Source organism: Manis pentadactyla, chromosome 10, assembly GCF_030020395.1.
Source record: "Manis pentadactyla isolate mManPen7 chromosome 10, mManPen7.hap1, whole genome shotgun sequence".
NCBI lineage: Eukaryota > Metazoa > Chordata > Mammalia > Pholidota > Manidae > Manis > Manis pentadactyla.
This window is the reverse complement of record NC_080028.1, coordinates 101093296-101113786: the sequence shown is the minus strand read 5'-3', so window position 1 is coordinate 101113786 and position 20491 is coordinate 101093296. Positions and strand designations below refer to the sequence as shown.

Sequence of the window (20491 nt, the reverse complement as noted above, 5' to 3'; positions counted from 1 at the left end):
CTCCAAGTATTTTATAGACTTTTTTACCTGTTCTAAAATTTAATATATTTGGGCATTTACCCCCAAGAAGTGACAGCAGGGACTCAAACAGACACTTGTACATCCAGATTCCCAGCAGCACTGTTTACAACAGTCAACAGGTGGAAGCAACTCAAGTGTCCATCAGCAGATGAATGGATAAACACAGTGGAATATTACTCATCCCTGAAAAGGAGATTCTGACACCTGCTCCCAATCAATGGCTTCACGAGGCAAATATTACTCTATGTGACAGTCCTGGAAACATGCCCTTAACACGTGCTAAGTGCAAAAAGCACACTGCAGAATAGTACCTACAGTGTGATCTCACTTTGTAAAAGAAAAAGTCAGTGTGTCTACACATGCACAGATAGGAGATTTAACAATAAATCCATCATATAAATTAAGAAATGGAAAAGATACACAACAGATTTAGCAGTGGTTGCACCCAGGGCATCGAACTGGGGGCAGGGGGAGAGGGTCTTCTGCTCTTTTATACATTTTCAGACATGACTTATTTTTTGCAGTATTTAAACATACCCTGACATATATATATATATATATTTATATATATATATATATGTACTTAAATATATATAATACATAATTTGATGGCTAGTCTCTAATTTAATAGATATAACTTAAATATACATATTTAAATAAAAATAAACATGGGCAAGGGGGAAAGTCATCTGTAAAGCTAAATTCAAATCATGAGCAGGATGACTAATGGGTCAAGACTTCAGTGCCAAGGGTTAAAATGCAAAGAAATCCACAATAGGTAAGATGGCTTGGTCCAAGGGTAGAAACAGGCCAGTCAATGGAGCATTTCAAATCTCAGAACAGATGCATATATATATATATATATACACATGCGAGAAGGAGTATTTTTAAATGGCAGATAAATGGAAGATCTAGCTAATCATTTGGTGAGGAATCACCATATACAGAAACTGCGGAGGGAATAAACATTATTCTGCAGTTAAAAATTTTAAATAAACCATAAAAGAAACAGGAGAAAATATAGATAAGTGTTTACATAACCTTGGGAAAGGGAAGCCTTTCTATTGTAACACTTTAAGGTAAAAGCCATAAAATTAAAAAAAATTTTTTAAAGCTGTTAGGTTTGACTACATAAAACTTTAACACCTACTAATAATATAATTTTAAAATAATAAACTGTTAACTGGCCTGAGCAGGTACTACGCAGGCTGAGTTTATTGTGCCCGTTTGACAGATGGGCAGCTGAGGCTCAGAGAGGAGAGGCGATCCCCGCAGTGCTGGTGCCACGCAAGCTGCTCCTCTTCCCTGGCCAGGTCCTCAGCCCTCTCTCTGCACAACTCTACCCCTCACAGGGTGCAGAGGGGCAGCTCTGGGTCCCAGTACTCAAAGTCAGAGGTTGTGGGGCCAAACCCCAGCTCAGCCGGTCAGGGCGGGGCTGCCTGACTTGACCACCCCCTTCCCCTTTCTGAGCCTGCGTGCCATGAATGCAAGGGTGGGGGGTGGTCAGAGCCATCTCCAAGACACCCAGGTGAGGAAGTAAGATCTAATGGTCAGCCTCCTGCACTTTGGAAGGGCTCAGCAAGTGCATGGTAAATGTTTCCAACTGGTTGCCCCTCCTCCGGTCAGGTTCATGTGCCAAGAAGCAGGTTAGGGATGCAGAAACACCAGAGATAGCCAGGGGACCTGACAGTTGGCTCTGCCTGTCACCAGTTACGTTATTAAAGATTTAGTTGAGTGACTGGGTACTTACTATGTTCCAAGCACCATTCTGATCACTTTTCATGGGTTTTCTTATTTAATCCTTAAGCAGAAGGGAAAGCTGAAGTGTAGGGGGTCAATGACCACAATGCTGGTTAGGCAGAGCACACAGGCAAGCATGCCTATGTGCATACAGGCAGCCGACCCCTGGGCCTCAGACTTCCCCGTCTGCAAGAGGAGAGGGTTCAACATGACAATCTCCAGAGCCACTCTCTGGAGACAATCTCCTGCAGCCGGACGAGAGGCCCCAGGCCGGATGGTGGGACTTACCATAGACAGGATGACCAGGGCAGGGAAAAAGCCCATGACGGCATAGCAGAGCAGCTCCACGAGCTTGTACCTGGCAGGGAGACAAGCCATGCTGGCCTCAGGACAGGCTCCCCATTCTTGGAAGAAGGCGACACCCTGTCCAGAAGGGTGAGGAGAAGGGCCTTCACTCTGCCCAGCACTCCTGGGCTCAGATTTCAGCCAGCTACACCCAACAGGTACCCTCAGAGCTGGGAGTTGCGCACACCTCTTTCCCTCTTGGAGACTCGGTTTCCACATCCATGAATGACATGAGGGTGGCATGCGTGTGGAGACTCCCCATGCTCAAGCCCAGGCAGACATTACTATTCAATCCCAGCACCTTCCCCCACAGCGCCTGAGCAGCCACTCCCCATCCATCCGAGTGGCTGTATCAATTAACACTTGCTGGCTGTCCCTGGAGATTCCAGGGGTCTGTTCTTTCCTTTTGCACCTATAGCTCTGTTTCTTTCCCCATGTAATTATTCCCATCCTGTCACCCAGATGGATGGATGTGACAGGAGTCCGAAGTGCTCAGAGTCTCTTATCTGCTAACAGGGAGGGCAGGTAACATGTGACATGGTTCAGTGGGTCTAGGAACCTACCAGGTCTTTCTAAGACTCTTCAGATTGACCCTATGGGATGTGGACCTGGTGGCCACCCAGGGGCCTGAGCATTGGGATGCCAGGCAGAGCTATGCCCTTATGCGTCTGGGGTCTCATCTCCCCAGGACACCCCACCCACCTGAGCCCCCAGCTCTAGCTTACCGCTCATGGAAGAAGAAGACATAGATGGTGCCAACAGAGGCCATGATCCAGACCAGCCAACGCATGTGGGAGGCCCAGGGGCCCAACTCCCGAAGGTTCAGCCTGGGAGAGAGAGCAGAGGGCATGGCCTGAGGGGGGCCTTGGGACCCAGCCCTCCATGGCCAGCCTGTCACAGAAAACTGACCCCAGAGGAGTCCTGTCCCCTATGGCCTCAGGGACGGGACACGGCTCTCATGGGGAGAAGTGTGCAGAGAAGGAAGAAGAAGTAGAAACAAACGATTATTAAAGGAAAATTAGCAAAACTGATCAGGTCCAAGCATGAAGGGAAAGGGCATCTCCAACGAGCAGGACTAAACAAGTGAACTCTGCTTGGGGTGCAACCTGGCCATATCCGACACCCTGAGGTGCTCGCATCAGGGGCTCAGTCTCGCGGCCCCAGGGGCACAAGGAGGCACAGAAAGGTCACTCATCTGTCCCAATAGGAAAAGCCTGAAAACCACTCAAATGTCTACCAAAAGGGGGAGGGAAATAAGGACAGTATTCTTCTGTGCTGGTCGTCAATTCATTGCTCTCAACTCCAAATTCCGCTCTGTAAGCCTCCATAGGAAATATCCTTCCTATGCAGGGGGCACCATACTGAACTGTCACCAGGGGGTGACAGACAGACTTTGCAGGAGGGAAGGTGCTTCCTGGCAGCTTTTCTCTTCACTGCCAGCCCAGTGGGGTCTCCAGGGTGCTGTGTGACAGGACCACACAGCCAGGGGCCCCTGACAGTACAGGCCTGTGCCTCTGCACCCGCTCTTCACATGCACAGTACATGCCAGGGGTCCCCCATGAGCACAAGTGGATTCCCATCCAGCAGGCTGATTCTGAGCTGCTGTCTGCATAACTGACTGGCCCAGAGGTGTTTCTTCAACTGCCCCATCCAGGGGCACCCAGCTCCCAGAAGCTTCCTGGCCCAGAACAAGGAATGAAGCTTGGCCCCTCCTGTGGGTGGCACCCCCCACCCTGGCACACCGAGGGCTGACTTCCAGCAACTCACACCCAGGGGCACCTTGGTGTCTTCTCGGCTGTCCAGCATGCCGAGGCTGTGCCCTTGCTGATGAGGCGGGGCTGGGAGCTGATGTCCTTTCTATCTGCCACTACTGGATTCCCGGAATTGTCTTTGCCTCTCATTAGCCCATTTTCCATTACTTCAATCTCCCATTAATAATCCTTTCTATCACATTTTCCATATTCGAATCAGTGTATGATGTCTGCCTTACAACTACACCCCGACTAACACACCATCCAGTGGAATATTCGCAGCAGTTTGGAAAACATGAGGATGACGTGTTTGGGCTGACATGGATAGATCTCCAAGGGTGGGGGGAGTTGAGATAACAGAGCCATACTGTTTGTACGCATGAAGAGACAGGTGTAAATGCAGAGAAACCAATCTGAGCCCCTTCCCGAGCAGGAGCAGTGGTTTCATCTAGAAAGGGATAGCTATCAGTGATGGTGGCCGGGGTGGGGTCCTTTCCCTTTTTTTCTGGAATGAATTTCTTGAATGAGAACAACCTTATGTAAAACTTCTGCCAAAAAAAAGTAAAAAGCAACCTGCCTAGAGTCCAACTGTCATTATTAAAAAGTGAAATAATACTGGAAAGTTTAAAGGTAAAAAAAATAATAACCCAACCCATTACCAAAGGAACCATCAGTGAAGATCATTCCAGATCTCCAGATACCAAAATAGGTCAATGGGTAGAAAGGCCTGTGGAGCAGAGAAACAGATGCAGGGACAGGATGGCAGGGAAGGAAGGGAGAAAGGGTGAGAATCTAATTACACAGGTCATTTTTTAAATCAGAAGTATTATATTTAATTGTAACTTGACTTTAACATAAGAAAATGAAAATGAAAAATTTGCTGAACTTCAAGCAACCATTTTTTCACCATAGAACTCACTCCTGACTCTGAAGTTAAGATAAATTATGAAAAGCATAAGGATGTTCTTCTTAATTTTTATGTGTCCATTGTCAACTCTAATGAAAGACATGTGCTATGAAAGACAAGAGCTCTCACGCGTTCCACACCAGCTGCCATTTTTCTTAGAGATACTCTGTTGCACATTCTCAAAGTTGGTAATATTCACATTCTGTTCTTTAGCTGTAATCCACACAACTCTTTGATATCGGTTTGCTTTTTTAAAGACTGTCCAGGTTCACTACCGTGCTTGAGTTCTCTTTTTGAAATATTCTCTTAATTCGCTAGATTTTGTCGTTCAAAGTAGTTCTTTTTCAAGAACATGTCATGGGTACTGGATTCTCTGACTTCAGCTGTGAAAATGATTACCTGTTCTTTTCACATTCATGTGATAACCTCACTAGACGGTTTATTCTGAAGCCTACCTTTGAAAAATTGCACAAGAGTCAATGCTGTGTTTCAGCATTGAGTGGTTTTTGCAGCCACATTTTGGAAGCCAGCCTGAGTTTTCCCCTTTGTAGGTGATTTCTTTTTTTTCAGTCTCAACATCTGAAGGATTTGTCTCTGTCCATCATTTCTATAAGCTGCTTTCAGACTGCTTTAATTTTTTGGCTTTTTAAAAAATGTGCATTCTTCCAGATGATCTTGTCCAAGACCAGGAGAACTGCAGGAGGAGATGCCTGGGTATCAAGATGAGCAAACATTTCCAGGACAAGGGGTGTCAGCAATAGCCCTGGTACTGCACGCCAGAAGGCGCTGCTTCACCTCCACCATCCCACCTGGAACCTGCAGGGAAGGGAATCTGAAAAACGTGGTTGCAGATTAGTGAGATGACACCGTCCAAAGCCATCAGAGCTATGCGGCTCAGCCTGTGACCATCAGCTGGCCCCACTGCTCATCTCCTTATCTCACACTTTTCCCACGGAGCCTCCTCCAGCATCTGCCAGTCAGTAGAGAGGAGGGATGAGGAAGCCTCCTGCAGGTGTGGGTTACTGGCAGGAACCCTTGGGGCAGCTGCTCACAGATGAGGTTGAACCTCATACTCCACTGCTGCTCCACTCTGTTACAGAACCTTCTAACTCTGAAATCACGGCATTGGACTGTGTCTTTTTCCTTGTCCAGCAGCGCAGTGATGTTTCTTTTGCCCTCCTCAATGTTCGCAACTCATCTGTTTTCTGAAGCATCAAGGAAGATTCTGTGTCACACTTGATCTCTTCACTTTTCTCCGTGACTCGTGACATGGTACTGCCTAGTTAAAATAAGTGAATGACGTCTGTGTGCTGGTCAGTGCCCTTAGCTCATCTCTCTTTGCTACAGCTCTGGGAGGTATGCACTGTCATCATCTCCATTTTACAGATCAGGAACTGAGGCTCAGAGAGATCCAGTAATTGTCCAGGGGCCCCTGGCTAGGAAAAGGCTGGCCCAGGGCCAGATCTTCATGCTGACACCACCATCTATTCTCTTTTTACTATGCCACAGATTTTCAATTGTCTTTTACACCCTTTCCTTAAGTAAAGGTTACATGCAGGAATTTTATATAAAGTCCAGCCATCAAGAACAAATATTAAAACAAAAAATAAGTTTTTTTTTATTGAAGCAGGGATGGGGGAGCACAGAGCCATTTGTACTGACACCCCCTTCATGGTCCTCTGGGAACCTTCAGAGCTCTGCAGGGAACAGCATGAAAACCAAAGGAATACAAGGTAAAGTACCCAATCAAATAATTCCACACCACCTAGCACCATGTCCCCTCTGCACAATACACCCAGTGTCCAGCCAGGAAACTGGTCACCACCAAGCTGCTCTGTCTCTCATCCCCCACATCCAATCAACCCTCAAATTCTGCCAATTCCTCCTCCAAAACAGCCCCCAAAACAGGACACCTGTCCGTACCTGTGCCCCGCTTGCACGGCACTTACCACCATTGTGGTTCAGTTCCTCGTAGCAACACTGAAAGCTTGTGTCCGTGTTGCCTGTGAGACCACATGCCCCACAAGGGCCTGTGCTGTTGTTCCTGCGTGTCCCCAGATACCAGTACAGGATGGGCACAGAGCTGGTGCTCAGTCACAGTGAGGGATAAAGACCAGAAACCCAGCGTTAAATCAGCAAGGGGAGGACGGCCAGAGCACTGCCCTGGAAATGTGTGTTACTGGGCCAGGCCACATCCAGAGGAAACCTGGCATTACCCAGCTCCCGGCAACTGCAGGTGGTGCCTGAGGGCAGCTAGGGCTGACCAGTGGCTGCATGGAATAAGCTCCCTCCTGTGGAGCTGGCTCCTCTCCCTCTGCTCTTGGCATGCTTCAGTGGCCTCCCACCTATCCAGAAGCTGCCCCTCACCTGGATCTATACTTTCTGTGGCTCCCCACTCCTCAGAGGCCAACATGCAGATCCTCAGAGCCGCATACCTCCTCCAGGCAGTCCTCCTGAGGCCCCCACGCCAGGCCACTGCCTCCTCTGAGCTCCAACAGCTGCATGTACACAAGGCCGTCTCACCATGGCTTCACTGGTCTGTCATAGAGTCCCCTTCACTGACCAGACCCTCAGTGTCACAGCCCCAGCACCACCTGGCCATGCAGTACATGGTCACCAACTGTGGGCAAAATGGTCCTTCTTCCCTCACAAGGGCTAGATGGTTTCCCAGACTTTGTGCGTGAGGCCTGAAGCCGAGTGTTTCTTTATTCCAGAACTTTCAGGATTTGTTACCAAATCAGGTTCAAAAACCCTGAGTCACTTGCTGGGGGAGTTTAAGCTAGTACAATCTGTGGAGGTTGATTTGGCGACAGTCAGCCCAGTTACTAAGAGGTTCTCCTGCCACTCAGACGTCCAACCCTCAAATTTATCCCACAAAGACCAGGCTTGACCATAGAAACCCACTATTTCTATAGGTCAGAAAAGGTTGCCTCTAAGCAATTTCTTATGATTCCAGGCAAAACGTCCAGGCATGTGTACAAAATGACACACAGGACATTCTCTGTGGCACTGTTTATTATAGCAAAGTAATGGAGTGTCCCAATGCAATAAGTACCCGTAAATAGGGGTGGCCAGAGAATATCATGCTATCTTAAAAAAGAATAGGAAAATTTGCAATGTACTAATACAGAAAGACATCCCCAGCTATATCACCCACAGCGTGCAAGCAAACTGCAGGATGGTGTGTACAGTGTCCTTCCTTTTCTAGGAGGAAAGTATAAATTTACACTTACAAATATAAAATATAAGTATATATGTCTGTATGTCCATATATTACACAAATGTGTATATACACTTACATGTACACATATACAAAAACATATATTTACACACTGTATGTATATATATATTTATGTACATGTACATATTTTGTTTTTTTTATATATTTCATAAAAATATACTTATGTGTTTAGTTTATGTATCTAAATTCAATCTATAAATATATTTTAATCTATAATTATTGAATACAAACTATTAAATAATATTTTTAATCAAATCAAATTATTAAACATAATTTATGACTGAATAATTACACACACACACACACACACACACACACACACACACACACACACTTGCTCTTTTGCTCATAACATAACTCTGGAACTTTATACCAGAAACTGGTAATAAGTAGTTGCTTCTAGGAAGGAAAATGGTAGAGGGCATCTTTTACCTACGCTCTTCTGTGCCGAATTAACATATTACCCAGCCCAATAGAGAAAGAAGTTCAAGGAGAGGAAGCCAGCCGGTCCGGGGCTGCGGGCACTCACCAGGGTGCGTAGGAGGCCGCGATGAAGAAGTAGATGACAATGCGGTCGAACATGTGCAGGCAGCGCTCCACCACCCTGGGGCAGAGGGGCGGCGGTCAGGCTGAGCCTGGTCGGGACCTGCGCTGGGGCGGTCCCACCTCCGGCCAGCAGCCACCCCCTGGACTTCAGGGCCCCCATCTGTGTGTGCCCAGAGCGGTGGTTTGCAACCAGGCCCCCTACACCCTAGGGCTGAATGGAGGCACCCACAGGTCCACTGGGAGCCCTCTCCCTGTGAGGCGGAGGTCTGACCAACTCCTGTGCTCTAACCAGGATGACTCGGCCCTTATGTTTTATATACTGGGCTTTCCAAAGCATTTGCAATGATGAAAAAATTCAGTGGCTAAAAGAAAAGGGCAAAACAACAAAACTATGTGTGCCCCCACCACCAAAGACCCCTGGTTTCTGGCATGCTAGTTCATGTCCAGGCTCCAGAGCCAGAAGGCCTAGGTTCGAATCCCAGCCCCACTTAGGGACCCTATGACCCTGAAACAGTTCCCTACTGTCTCCAGAACTGGGCTCCCTCCTATGTCAAACAGGGAGGCTGTCGCCAGCCCACCTTGGGCCTCTGAAAGAACTAAGCGCATCAGTACTTAGCACAGTGCTTGACAAGAAGCACTCCACAGACATGTGCTATTTGTTATGACCTCACCTTGCAGAATGAACCACAGCTCTCAGTGTGTCTGACCAGGGTGGCAGCTAGCCTCCAAAACGGTGAAGGAGCCCAAGGAGCCCACCTTCTGACATTCACACCCAGGTGTAGCCCCCTCCCACGAGGACGAAGGCAAATGCGTGTAACCAATATGAGATGGCAGAAATGATGGTGTGTTATTCCAAGGCTAGGTCATAAAAAGGTGCCACAGCCTCTCCCTTGTCCTCTTGGACGACTGACTTCAGAGGACACGAGCCACCATGTGTCTGTGGACAAGTCCACGTGGGAAGGACTGAACACCCCAAACATCATGGGGCTTCTGGCCAGGGGGACCCTGAACCTGGGGATGTGTGGCCACTGCAGCTGAGCGCGATTGGCCCTGGCATCCCCTGGTTTCTGGGGCGAGCCCTGGGCTCTTGGCACCAGCTCTGGCTTGGACACAACCAGCTGCAGAACCTGGAGCAAGGCCTTTCAGTTTCCGAGCTCCAGTGTCCTCGTCCACAGAACAGGGGGTGTGCGTGCCGCTGTGTGCATGAGCCCTGGGACACCATGCTCAGGGAAGGCCCGGTCACAAGAGGTGCAAGCAACCCGGGCACCCACGAACAGAGGACCGGGTCAACAGAATGGTGTGCATGTACGGCGCAACTGTACTCATTTAACTTCTTAAGAAGGAAGTTCTGAAACCTGCTACAACTTGGGTTGAGGACATTTTGCTCTGTGACATAAGCCAGTCACAAAAGGGCAAATCCTTATGACTCCACTTCTGTAAGGTCCCTGGAGTCGTCAAATCCACGGAGACAAAATAGATGGTGGGCATTGGGCTGGGGGAGGGGCATGGGGAGCTGGTATTTAATGGGGACCAAGTTTCAGTGTGGGAAGATAAGCAAATTCTGGAGACAGATGGCGGGGCTGTGGTTGTGCACGTGGTTGATGCCCTGAACTGGGCACAGAAATGGTCAAGACAGTCAATTCACATTGAGTGTACTGACCACAATTTCCTAAAAACTTAAAAACAAAACAAACTGAAAAATTTTTAATCCAGGATTCTAATGCCTACACTGCAGAATTATTGAAAAGATCAGGGCATGACATTTGAAGAGTGCCTGGAACCCAAGGGGTGCCCGGAGGCGACAATCCTGGTAGTTACGAGGGCCCCTGGTGGCCACCCTGAGAGCTGGGGACTTGCTCTAGGGGCCTCTCAGAGAAGAGGCTCACATGGGCAACGTGCACTACCCCTGGAGGATGCGGCCCTGGCCAGTCCGAGGCAAAGACGGTGTGAGGGTCATGCCCTGGACCCTCCTGGCTCACCCGGCACGTCCCAGGCTCGGCCTCACCACACGGTCCTCAGTGGACCTGGCCCCTGGCCGCCCCCCAGCAGGCACCCCCTCCCGTGGCTGAGCAGAGGTACCTGAGGTGGCTCTTCTTCCAGGAGATCGTGTGGAACACAGTGGACACCACGAAGAGCCCACTCAGCCCCAGGCCGTAGATCCAGGCGGAAATGGCCTCCCAGTCGTCGTCCGACAGGAAATAGAGGTTGGAGCTGCCAAGGATGCTGGGAATGATCCAGAGCTGGAAGTGGACATGGGATAGGGACAGCCTTCGGCGTGGGCTCCTGAGCTTCCCCAAGCACCCTGCCTGCCCTACCCTCCAGACCCACTTGGCCAGCACAACTTCCCAGGCGATAGAAATGTCCTAGACCCTCACTGTCAAATGGGAGAGCCTCTAGGCACATGTGGCTACTGAGCACTTGAAACGTGACTGGCTGCCACTGGAGAACTGAATTTTTCATTTTATTTCATTTTAATTGATTTCAATTTCAACAGCCACACAAGGCCAGTGACCACCATACTGGACAGTACATCTCTAGAGAACATAGTGGTAAGACAGGAAGCCAAGACCCCTGCCTTTAAGGGACATCACCAGTTGCTGGCCCCACGCCACATCACTGGTACTCCCAGCCTCAAGGTGCCCACACACACCACCCTGCTTCTTGCCTCTCTGTGGCCGCACATGTCATGTAGCTTCTACCAGCAGACTGTTCCTACCCATCACATCCACCTGGAAAACTCCTCCCTCAGCCAAATTCGTTTGCCTGTTGTCCCCTCTGAGAAGTGTCAGGATGCTCCAAAGCACCAGGGCAGGAAGTCCTTGCCCAATTCTGTGTGCTGGGAGCACTTTTTCTGCAGAAAGGATCTATGCCAACACCAGCCAGTAGACAGGGAATTTTAGATTTTTCTTGTAGTCACATTTTAAAAAGGAAAAATAAGTGGGTGAGACAAATTTTAATGATATATTTTGTTTAGCCCAATATATCCAAAATATCATTTCAACATGTAAGTAATGTAAATTGTTAGGAAATATCTTACATTCTTTCATGCTAAGTCTTCAAAAGTTGGAGTATATTTTATACTCACAGCATATCAGACAAGCTGTGTTTCTAAGGCTCAACAGGGACATGGAGTCAGTGGCTGCTGAACTGGACAATGTAGGACTAGACCTTTCATTAGATTCTCAGAGGGGTTCACTGCCCAGAGAAGGATTCCTTAGGCAAGGCTGTGGTGGGGAGCGCAAGCATTCCTGGCAGTGGGAAGAGCCTGTGCAAAGGCACAGAGTTGTGCCTTCTATTTAGGGAGCAGTGTGTTCAGATGCTGGCTCCTTGGGGAAGAGCAGGGCAGTGGGAGGGGAGCAGACATACGAGCTAAAACCCGGCTGGGAGCTTGCTATGACGTCCGGATGCTGTAGCAGGTACCAGGGAGCCACTAAAGATTCTTAGAGCAAAAGAGAGGCATGCCCAGCACTGCCGTCCAACCCACCCAGTGGCCTTCCCTCGAGATCCCACTCACTCTCCCAGCCACCTGGGGCAGTGCCGTGGGAAGGGGCGGTGAACCTCTCCGAGGACAAAGAGGCTGCCTTCCTCCCCCACCCCGGAAGTGTCCCTCTCAGCCCCCAGAGCCGACTCACAGCATGCGTGGCACAGTTGGCCACATGTTCGTACTCCGTGGGCTGGTACCTCTTGTGGGCAGGGACCCGGCGGTTCATGAACCTGGAATGAGAGGCACAACTCCTGGAAGCTCGGCTAGGAAACTGGGAGCGGCTGCGGTCAGATTCCCATGAGGCCTGAAGACCTCAGCCCCTACGGGTGGGAAGAGAGGGTCCCTCTTCCTCCCCCTCTCACTTTCATCACACTTTTTTTTTAACTACCCAATATTTTGTGCCTAATCCCCAATAAGGTTTTGTTAGAAACCTTTGCTAAATGTTGGGGTGCAGCATTTTCCCGTTATGTGCAATGCCACACAGCACAGCTCCCCGAGGGCACAGCTCAGTAAACATGTCCACACGGCCCCACCAGGGAGGAGCAGAGCTCACTTCCCAGACCCCAGAGAGCACCCTTATGCCCCCTCCCAGCGGGTATCTCCCCCCAATTCATTGCGGTTCAGGCTGTCCTGAACTTCCTATGGATGGGATCACAGTCCCTCCTTCGGGCTTCTTTGGCCCCAGGTGACTGTGAGATTCATTCATGGTGTTGATGCAGCCATCGGCTGTCTTCCTTACAGGACAGTATTGCACTGAGGGAGGCTCCACAATTCCTATATCCAGTCAGCTGGAGGCAGACATGCCAGGCAGGGCTAAGACTCTTATAAGCATTCACGTGTACACCTTTTGGAAGCACCTGCATTCATTTCTGCTGGACACAGGGCCACACGTGGAATTGCCAGGTGGCTTCAGCATTCCTGATATTTGGTGTCTTTTGGGAATCTTCCAGGACTCGTTCCCTCCCCTCCCTCCCTCGTTTGATTGGTACTGGAGTTCCACAAGCAGAGGGTACCACCACCATGCTTTCATGAAGGGGATTCAACAGTGCAGAGGTCAGGAGGGGCCATGGCCCAGCGCCCAGCACTTGGCCCCAGGCTGGGCTGGTGCGACTCTGTGCAAGGGTGTGCACATTGGGCTGGGAAGGTAAGCCTGGCTGGCCAGGGGCACAAGAATCTAAGAACCAGGGGTTGAGATCTGCATGCAATTGGCTCTTGGGTCAGCAAGCAGGGCCAGCCCGGCAGGGGTCACCTGCTCGGCCCACACAGGCTCAGAATCAGGGAAGCAGACAGTTTGCCTTAGACTTCACCAACCGTTGTTATTCACCAGATGGAGTTAAACTCCACTAAAACACCAAAAATTCTTCCCCAAGATCCCAGTTCTTCTAGTGAAGACCCACAAAAATGGGAAAGGAGTATATGGTTCAGAACAAAGGGCTCAATACAGTACAGGTCAGACATTTATTATGCAACTTCTGTTTGCTGGTGTCATGCTAGTACAGTTCACTGAGAATTTACTGAGCACTATCTGTATGCTGGGTGAATGCCAAGTACAATTCACTGAGGAATTATAAGCACCTTCTATATGCTACATCCATGCCAGTACAGCTTATAGAGCATTTATTAAACACCTTCTGTAGGCTGGCTCTACACTCAGCGTGGGGACAGAGTTTAGCAGTCCTGAAGGCGTCAGGGCCAAGCAGAAATCCCAATTTAAGGCGATGCTTCTCATTCTCACAGGAAACATTTGCTGTGTTCTGACTATGTGCTGGGTGGCAGTGGGTGTTCTAGGGGTTCAGAGGAAGGACACAGGGTAGGCGGAAGGCTCCTGAGAGGGGAAAGGTCCACGCCATGTCTGTGGTTCCCAGGGCACAGGAACACACAATCCCCTGTGCCCAGCACAGCACCTGGCACCTGGTGGGCACCCTGCACACAAGTGTTAAATAAGTGAGGACTTGGCCTGGAGAAAGAATGGCAGGTGAGGTCAGGGCACTCCTGGCACAGGGACCAGCATGAAAAGACAGGGAGTGTGCAAGCAGTGCATGTGTGCAGGGCGGGAGTGAAGGCTGGAGGGCTGGGGGTATCTACCAGGCGTGACATTGCCACTTGCCCTGGCACCCCTGGGATCTGTCTTTCCTATGCTGGCCCCTCAGCACATGGACTAGTCTGGGGTTCCCAATTTGTGGCCCCCATCCCCACTGCTCTCTGCTGGCATCTGTGGTCACTCTACCTGTGACAAAGCCAGGGTCACGCTGAGCCCATGAGACAGATGTGTAAACTAACCCCCTCCTGTGCCCACCGCCACCCCCACCCCCACTAGACAGCAAGTCCCAGGGCCAGGCTTCTGAGCTGAGCCGGCCAGACGTCAGTGCTCCAACTCCCAGTCTGAGCACCACGTGGGGCAGATTAGCAGGGCTACAGCCACAGAGATGAAGGACCTGCCCCTGGAGGTGAGGGCCCCACATGAGTACAGCCTTCCCAGGAGCCCAAAACAACCATTCCATCATGAGCCCACTTTCTTGGTGGGTGGCCCGGAACGAAGTCATCGGTGGCCAAGACTGGCTTGTGAAATACAACGTAGCTACGACAACGTGGTGTTACAGATTGAACTGTCTCCCCCAAATCCCAGTGTGGAAGTCCTAGCCCCCCAGGCCCAGAACAAGGCCTTATCTAGAAACAGAGCAGAGCAGGTGTAATTAGTTAAGATGAGGTCCCCCTGGAGGAGGCTAGGCCCTGCCCTGACATGACTTGGGGCCCTATAAGATGGGGAGATGATACGGAGGTGCACAGGGAGGAGGCCATGCAACACAGAGGCAGAGAAGGAGTGAGGCGTCCACAGGCCAAGAAGCTCCGAGGACGGCCGGCTTCCCCAGATGCCCAGAGAGAGGCCCGGGACACATGCTCCCCCAGCGCCTTGGGAGGGAACGTACCCTGCTGGTGCCTCAATTCTGGATGCCTGGCCTCCAGAGCTGGGAGAGAGTAAATGTCTGTCGTCAGCCACCAGGTGTGCGGGCATTCAGCCCTAGAGACACTGACACAGGTCCACCAGTGTTAACTGGGATGGATTCAGAGTAAAGGCCCCCAGGGGGCTGTGCCATTTACACTCCCCCAGCTGGGCTAGGGGGGCAGAGGCCAACCTCTCTCCCAGCGGTGACACCAAGTCTCCGGTGGAGGGAGCTCTCCGGCATCTGTTTCCAGCTCTCCTCTGCCCCTGGCACACACACCAATGAGCCACCCAGGGCACCAGCCTCCCAAGGTCAAGGGTGATGTCACGGTTGCTGTGGTGACCCCGGATGGACAGTTTTTTATTTATTTTTGAGCGCCACAGAACTTCCCTTGTCCCTCACTGGAGCTGCAGCCACTGAATGCCAGGCAGAGAAAGAGGCCGGGAGACAGGGCCCCAGGGCTGGGCACACGCCCAAGAAATGGAGTTCCCACCACCCCCCAAACCAGTGACTTTTTCTTTAACTCCTTGTAGCCTAATGTCTTTCTTCCTAAACCTCTAGGCAAGCATTTTAAGAGGACAATGAACTTATTGTTTAATTAATTTCTTATTTGCCCTTTTGGTATAGTTTTTTTTCTTTTTTCTTTTTTCCCACTGCACAGTTTCTTATGAGTTTTGGAAAATGTGGAAAGTCGTCTATCACCATAATCAAGATAAATAACAGATTTATCATCCCCTCAAAATGCCCACATGCCCCATGGTACCCAAAACCTCTCCCCAGTCCCATGCCCACTGCCAGGCTCTGTCCCTATAGCTCTGCCTTTCCCAGGATGTTCTGTAAGTGGAGGCAGATGGTAGTCTTACAGTCGTTTTTTAATGTCTAATGAGAATTTAGTGTACAAATTCAAAGCACATTCTTAGGGGAGGAGAATGTTCTTTGACTCCCAAACAGGTATTTACTTATTTTCCATTTAAAACACACCTGAGACAAACCTATTTTATACAAGATGGACGTTCCTAAATCGAACATTACTGTTCTTGGCAATTATCCAAATAACCCTTCCATCCTCTTTTTCTCTGTACGGCCCTTTGAGTGTGGCCGTTCTCACTCGGCCTGGTGCATGTAAGATTCAGCCATGTTGCTGTGTGTACCAGTGGTTCCTTCCTTTTTATTGCTGAGCGCCATCCCATTGTATGGTCTATAATGGCTTGTTTACCCCATTCCCCAGGAGGACAAGGGAATCATTTTCAGCAGATGACATGCATAGGTAAACTTTAGAACGTTCCAGAACAGAGCTGGCAGTCAGGCAGCTTTCAACATTATGGGAAATTTCCCTTAAAATAATTGATATTTCTAGGAAGCAGGTAGTCACTGGTTAAACCAAACGAGGAAACTGAGTCTGCCCGTCTCCTCTCTGGAGAACAGAATCCCATTTTGCAGCCAGCCCATGCTGCTTAGATGGCCCCCAGGGCCACAGTATTTGATGGGGTGGGGAGGGCAACTCCCTGTGGAGGGATCCCAGACTGAGCAGAGATCCAGAGCCACATGCTGGCAAGGGAACAAGGTCAGAAGTTTGAATTCCTTCTTAAACTGGAGGGAGCAGGGGTCTTTGGAGCTAGACACAGCTGAGTGGAAAATCTCTGCATGGTCACTAAGGTGCTGTGTGTCCTAGAGAATATTAGTTACTGTCTCTGAGCTGCAGCTTCCTTGTATGTCAAAGGAGCTAATACTACCTAGCCTGCAGGTACCTTAAGATAAGGGGGTGCCTGACACACAGTGGTGCTCAAAGAATTTTTTTCACCCCTCCCTGGGGAGCCCCCAAAGAGCCCAGACACTGTTTTCTTTCTGGTGTTTGACCCATCATAGAGTGTCCCATTTAAAGCCCACAACATCCTTGCAAAGTAAATGGTATTATTCTGCTTTGAAGATGAGGCTACAGAGGGTTAGGCCAGCGGTTTTCAATCTTGGCCACATACTGATGGATGGATGGGTAAAACGTGGTCCATCCACACAGTAGGATATTATTGGGTCATAAAAAGGAATGATGTTTTGATACCTGCCTACAGTGTATATAAGCCTCAAACACATGATACTAATTGAAAGAAGACATAGAAGGTCACAAATTATATGGTTCCGTTTACATGAAATATCCACAATAAGCAAACCCATGGAGACAGAGAGCTATTGGCCATTGCCCAGGGGTGAGGCGAGAAACTGCCAGATGGGTGCAGGATCTCCTCTGGGCATCCGGGTGCCACAGGACAGGGGTGAGACATGGCCCCGGGACCGCAGCATGAACACCAGGTTCAGCAGGGACAGAAAACTGGCTTTGACTTATATGTCAACTCCAACCGATCAGCTAGTAAGGGCTGCCTGGAGTTGGAGAGTGACAAGGATTCTGAGAGTGACTCAGAGGTGGAGGGAAGGGAATGCAGCGATGAATTATCAATGTCTGCCATGGGTATAGACATCCCTGTCTTACAGGTTACCCAAATACTTCCAATGTCCTCCTCTCCGCATCTTGTTGTAAACTGAGCATGGCCAAGATCGTAACTGCCACTTTAACCAGGGATTCAGAGAAGCTGAGCTCCAAGCCAGGGGGTGATGCAGCTATGCCTGGGATCCAGACCTTCTGACTCCTAGTCTATACCTCCCACTGTGCAAGCTTTCCCTTCCCAGCCCTGCCTGTGGTTCTGATGGGAAGGGTTCTGCCATCTGTCTTTTACACTATATAATGTATCTGGGCATCCTCTCCAGGATAGAGGACTGGTTGTGGCCCTGGAGGCAAAGGATGGGAAGGGACAGGGCCATTTGCCAGCTACTGAAATCACCATTTCATTGGCCAGTGGTCCGAGCAGCTCTGGTTGCAAATTGTCCTGGGATCATCCCCAGGCCCCCAGAACCCTGGCTTTGTTAGTCCCTCCCACCTTGGAAAATCCACACCAAGACTCCCAGGTCTCATGGGCCAGGGAAGAGCCCCAGAGGACCCAGAAGCACATGAGCCAGTGCCAAGGCCAAGAACAAAAATGCAGGTAGCAACTGCATGAGCCAGAAGACCCTGCATTCCCAGGGCATCAGCTTCCTCAGTTTCCTGTCCCCAACTCAGAGCCTGCAATTCCTCCTCAACCCAGGGAGGCACTCTCATGGCCCATAGTCACTGTGCCTCTGGGCCTTCCACACACTGTATCTTTGCTTAAAAATCCCTTCTTCTTCTCCAGCTAAAGAACTCCTATTCAGCCTTCAAAGCCCAGGTCAAAAGACCCCTCTGAAAAGCCTTCCTTGATCCCTACCCTCACACCGCCATCCAGACTGGGTCATAACCTGCCTCTGCCTCCTCCAGGGCACTACACTGGCTGTTGCTCCCTTGGAATGTCCTTCCCTCTCTTCTCCTCCTGGAGCACTCCTAGGCAGGGAAAGTAGCGTCTTCCTTTGGACTCCATGACTGCCTATGTGACACTTACCATGGCACAAGACATGGATTTGGGTGTTTCTGGGTCTTCCTGGCCCCTCGACTGAAATGAGGGGACTGTCCCTGAATCTTCTTCACCTTCCTGGCACCATGGCAGAGCCAGGCATGCAACAGGTAGTGGCTGGCAAATAACTGAATAATCAGTCATCTTGAGGCATTTATTAAGTCATTCAGACTCGAGACAACAAGGCCAAGGCTGGCTGGCCACCTGCCCCTGTCCCACCTCCTGGGCCTCCCACCCCGGAGCCTAAGCTGAGCACATCCAGCTGCTCGCTCTCCCCTCCTGCTCCCCCACTTCGCCTGGAGGAGTCAGGCCCAGCCTCAGAGCTTCTGCAGTTGTTCCCTCTCCTTCGGCCTGGGCCCAGGCCTGCAGCCCCCAGAGAGAAGCAGGCTGCCTCTCTCCCAGTTGAGCCCAGCTCAGAAGAACCTGCAGCTGCCCCTCCCGGGCTGGGACTGTGCCTGGCAGTGGCAGCCCTGGGTCCCCGGGACAGAGGACTAAAGACATTTGTCCAGGCTTCCAGACAAAGGGGGTCTGTCTGTCAGTCTGTCCCACGGAGGCGAGGCCAGCCCAGGGCTGAGCTGGCCCCAGGCCCTCGGCACCCTCTCCCTGTCCAGCTTGGCTGTGGGCTGCTTCTTTGTGTCCATTCATGAATTCAGGTTCCTCCTGCGGAGCAGAGAGCACCTTGCCTCCCTCTTCGGGAAACAGCAGGGGAAACAGTGCTTGGGCTGGTGCCACCTCACCGAGCCATGGGCTCAAAAACCCCAGCGGGGACAGAGCAGGAAGCAGAAAGGAGACTCATGGGAAGGACCGAGACCAGATGGGGTGCTGGGCCCGAGGACCCCAGCACCGTCTGCAGGAGGGAACTCCGGCCCCGGCTACTGCACCTGGCACTCCATGTGAACTGCACTCCCTGGAGCTGTGCGCCTGGCAGCCCTGGCCCAACAGACCTGGGGCCGGACCCCAGCCCTACACCCTCCCCGAGGCTCCCTGGGGAATCGCCTTCCCTCTGAGATAATGAGGGTCTGTTCTCAGATTCCTCCCACTAAAATGAAGCTGCACTCACTTCCGGGCTGCTCTCCAAACTCCACGGCTTGCAGCACTGGGCTATCAAAGCCATTTTTCAGACGCAGAAACCCCTCAGAAAGGGTGGAGCCAGACCCTGACTCCGGGATGCCAGGCAACAGGGGCTCCTCAGGGGCATCTCCTTGGGCCCTGCCACCAGAGTGTGGGCCTGCAGCCCCCACAGCTAAGGCCACCCTGGGCAGGGACATCTGTCCTCCTCCAATGGCCTCTAGAAGAGACAGGCCACCCCCGAACTGCCCCCATCCTAAACCCAGTGTGCCACTCTCCGGCCACATCTTCATCTCTGCACATCCCCCTCCCCAATGTCACGATATGGTTTCAATCCAGACCATTCCCGGTGCGCTCATGGAAAAACAATGCCCTCCTCCTCACCCAGAACTCTGACCACAAATCCTACACCCTCTAAGGTGTATGTCCCAGACTGGGATTTACTGGGACGAACTTCGTGGAGAAAACCAGCAAGTATCTCCCCGCTGCCGGGGCACCATTAGCTGGGGCTCACCTGGGGGAAGCAAAGGCGGCTCTAACTCCACAGGTGAGGAGCCTCGCCAGGGCCTGTGGAACATGGCAGAGGCCCTGAGCAGCCACACCTGCCAGCACAGTGCCACACACCCTGGCATAGCCTGGCCCTGCCAGTGGCCAAGGGTCCAGGGTGCCATCCTGGGGCCGGGGGTAGCCGCAGAAACTCCAAAGCAGAGGGCTCTCTGACTTGGTGAAACTGGTTTTCAGCCCAACTCCATCCCCTATGACCAGGATCCAGGCCTCCGTTCCTGAACGGGGTGCCTGCCTGCTGCAAAGAATCAGATTCCCCCAGAGACACACCTTCTATGGCAAAATGCACACGTGTACACATGCACACACACTGGGCACATCCAGGAGTTCACAGAGGCCGAAACACCACCTACAGGCCCTAAAACACATCTACTTACAAACAGGACTGGGCCTTTCCTTCCCCCAAGGC

At 50.9% G+C, this 20491-nt stretch overlaps 1 protein-coding gene across 11 annotated transcripts in view; it reads right to left on the bottom strand.

The window, feature by feature from the left end:
* The window catches only part of LOC118936110 (monocyte to macrophage differentiation factor 2), a 107496-nt gene that overhangs the window by 70923 nt on the left and 16082 nt on the right, over nucleotides 1-20491 (bottom strand). For 6 of the 11 annotated variants that reach the window (XM_036932916.2, XM_036932917.2, XM_036932926.2 and 3 more), the window contains exons 2-6: nucleotides 12184-12265; nucleotides 10631-10791; nucleotides 8535-8609; nucleotides 2832-2933; nucleotides 2050-2119 (exon numbers count right to left, since the gene is read on the bottom strand). In XM_036932916.2, coding sequence (XP_036788811.2) covers nucleotides 2050-2119; nucleotides 2832-2933; nucleotides 8535-8609; nucleotides 10631-10791; nucleotides 12184-12265 — 490 coding nt within the window. Of the gene's footprint in view, nucleotides 1-60; nucleotides 197-2049; nucleotides 2120-2831; nucleotides 2934-8534; nucleotides 8610-10630; nucleotides 10792-12183; nucleotides 12266-14547; nucleotides 14645-20491 lie in introns of those variants that run through there. The other 5 variants (XM_036932925.2, XM_036932924.2, XM_036932918.2 and 2 more) reach the window with 4 other exon arrangements.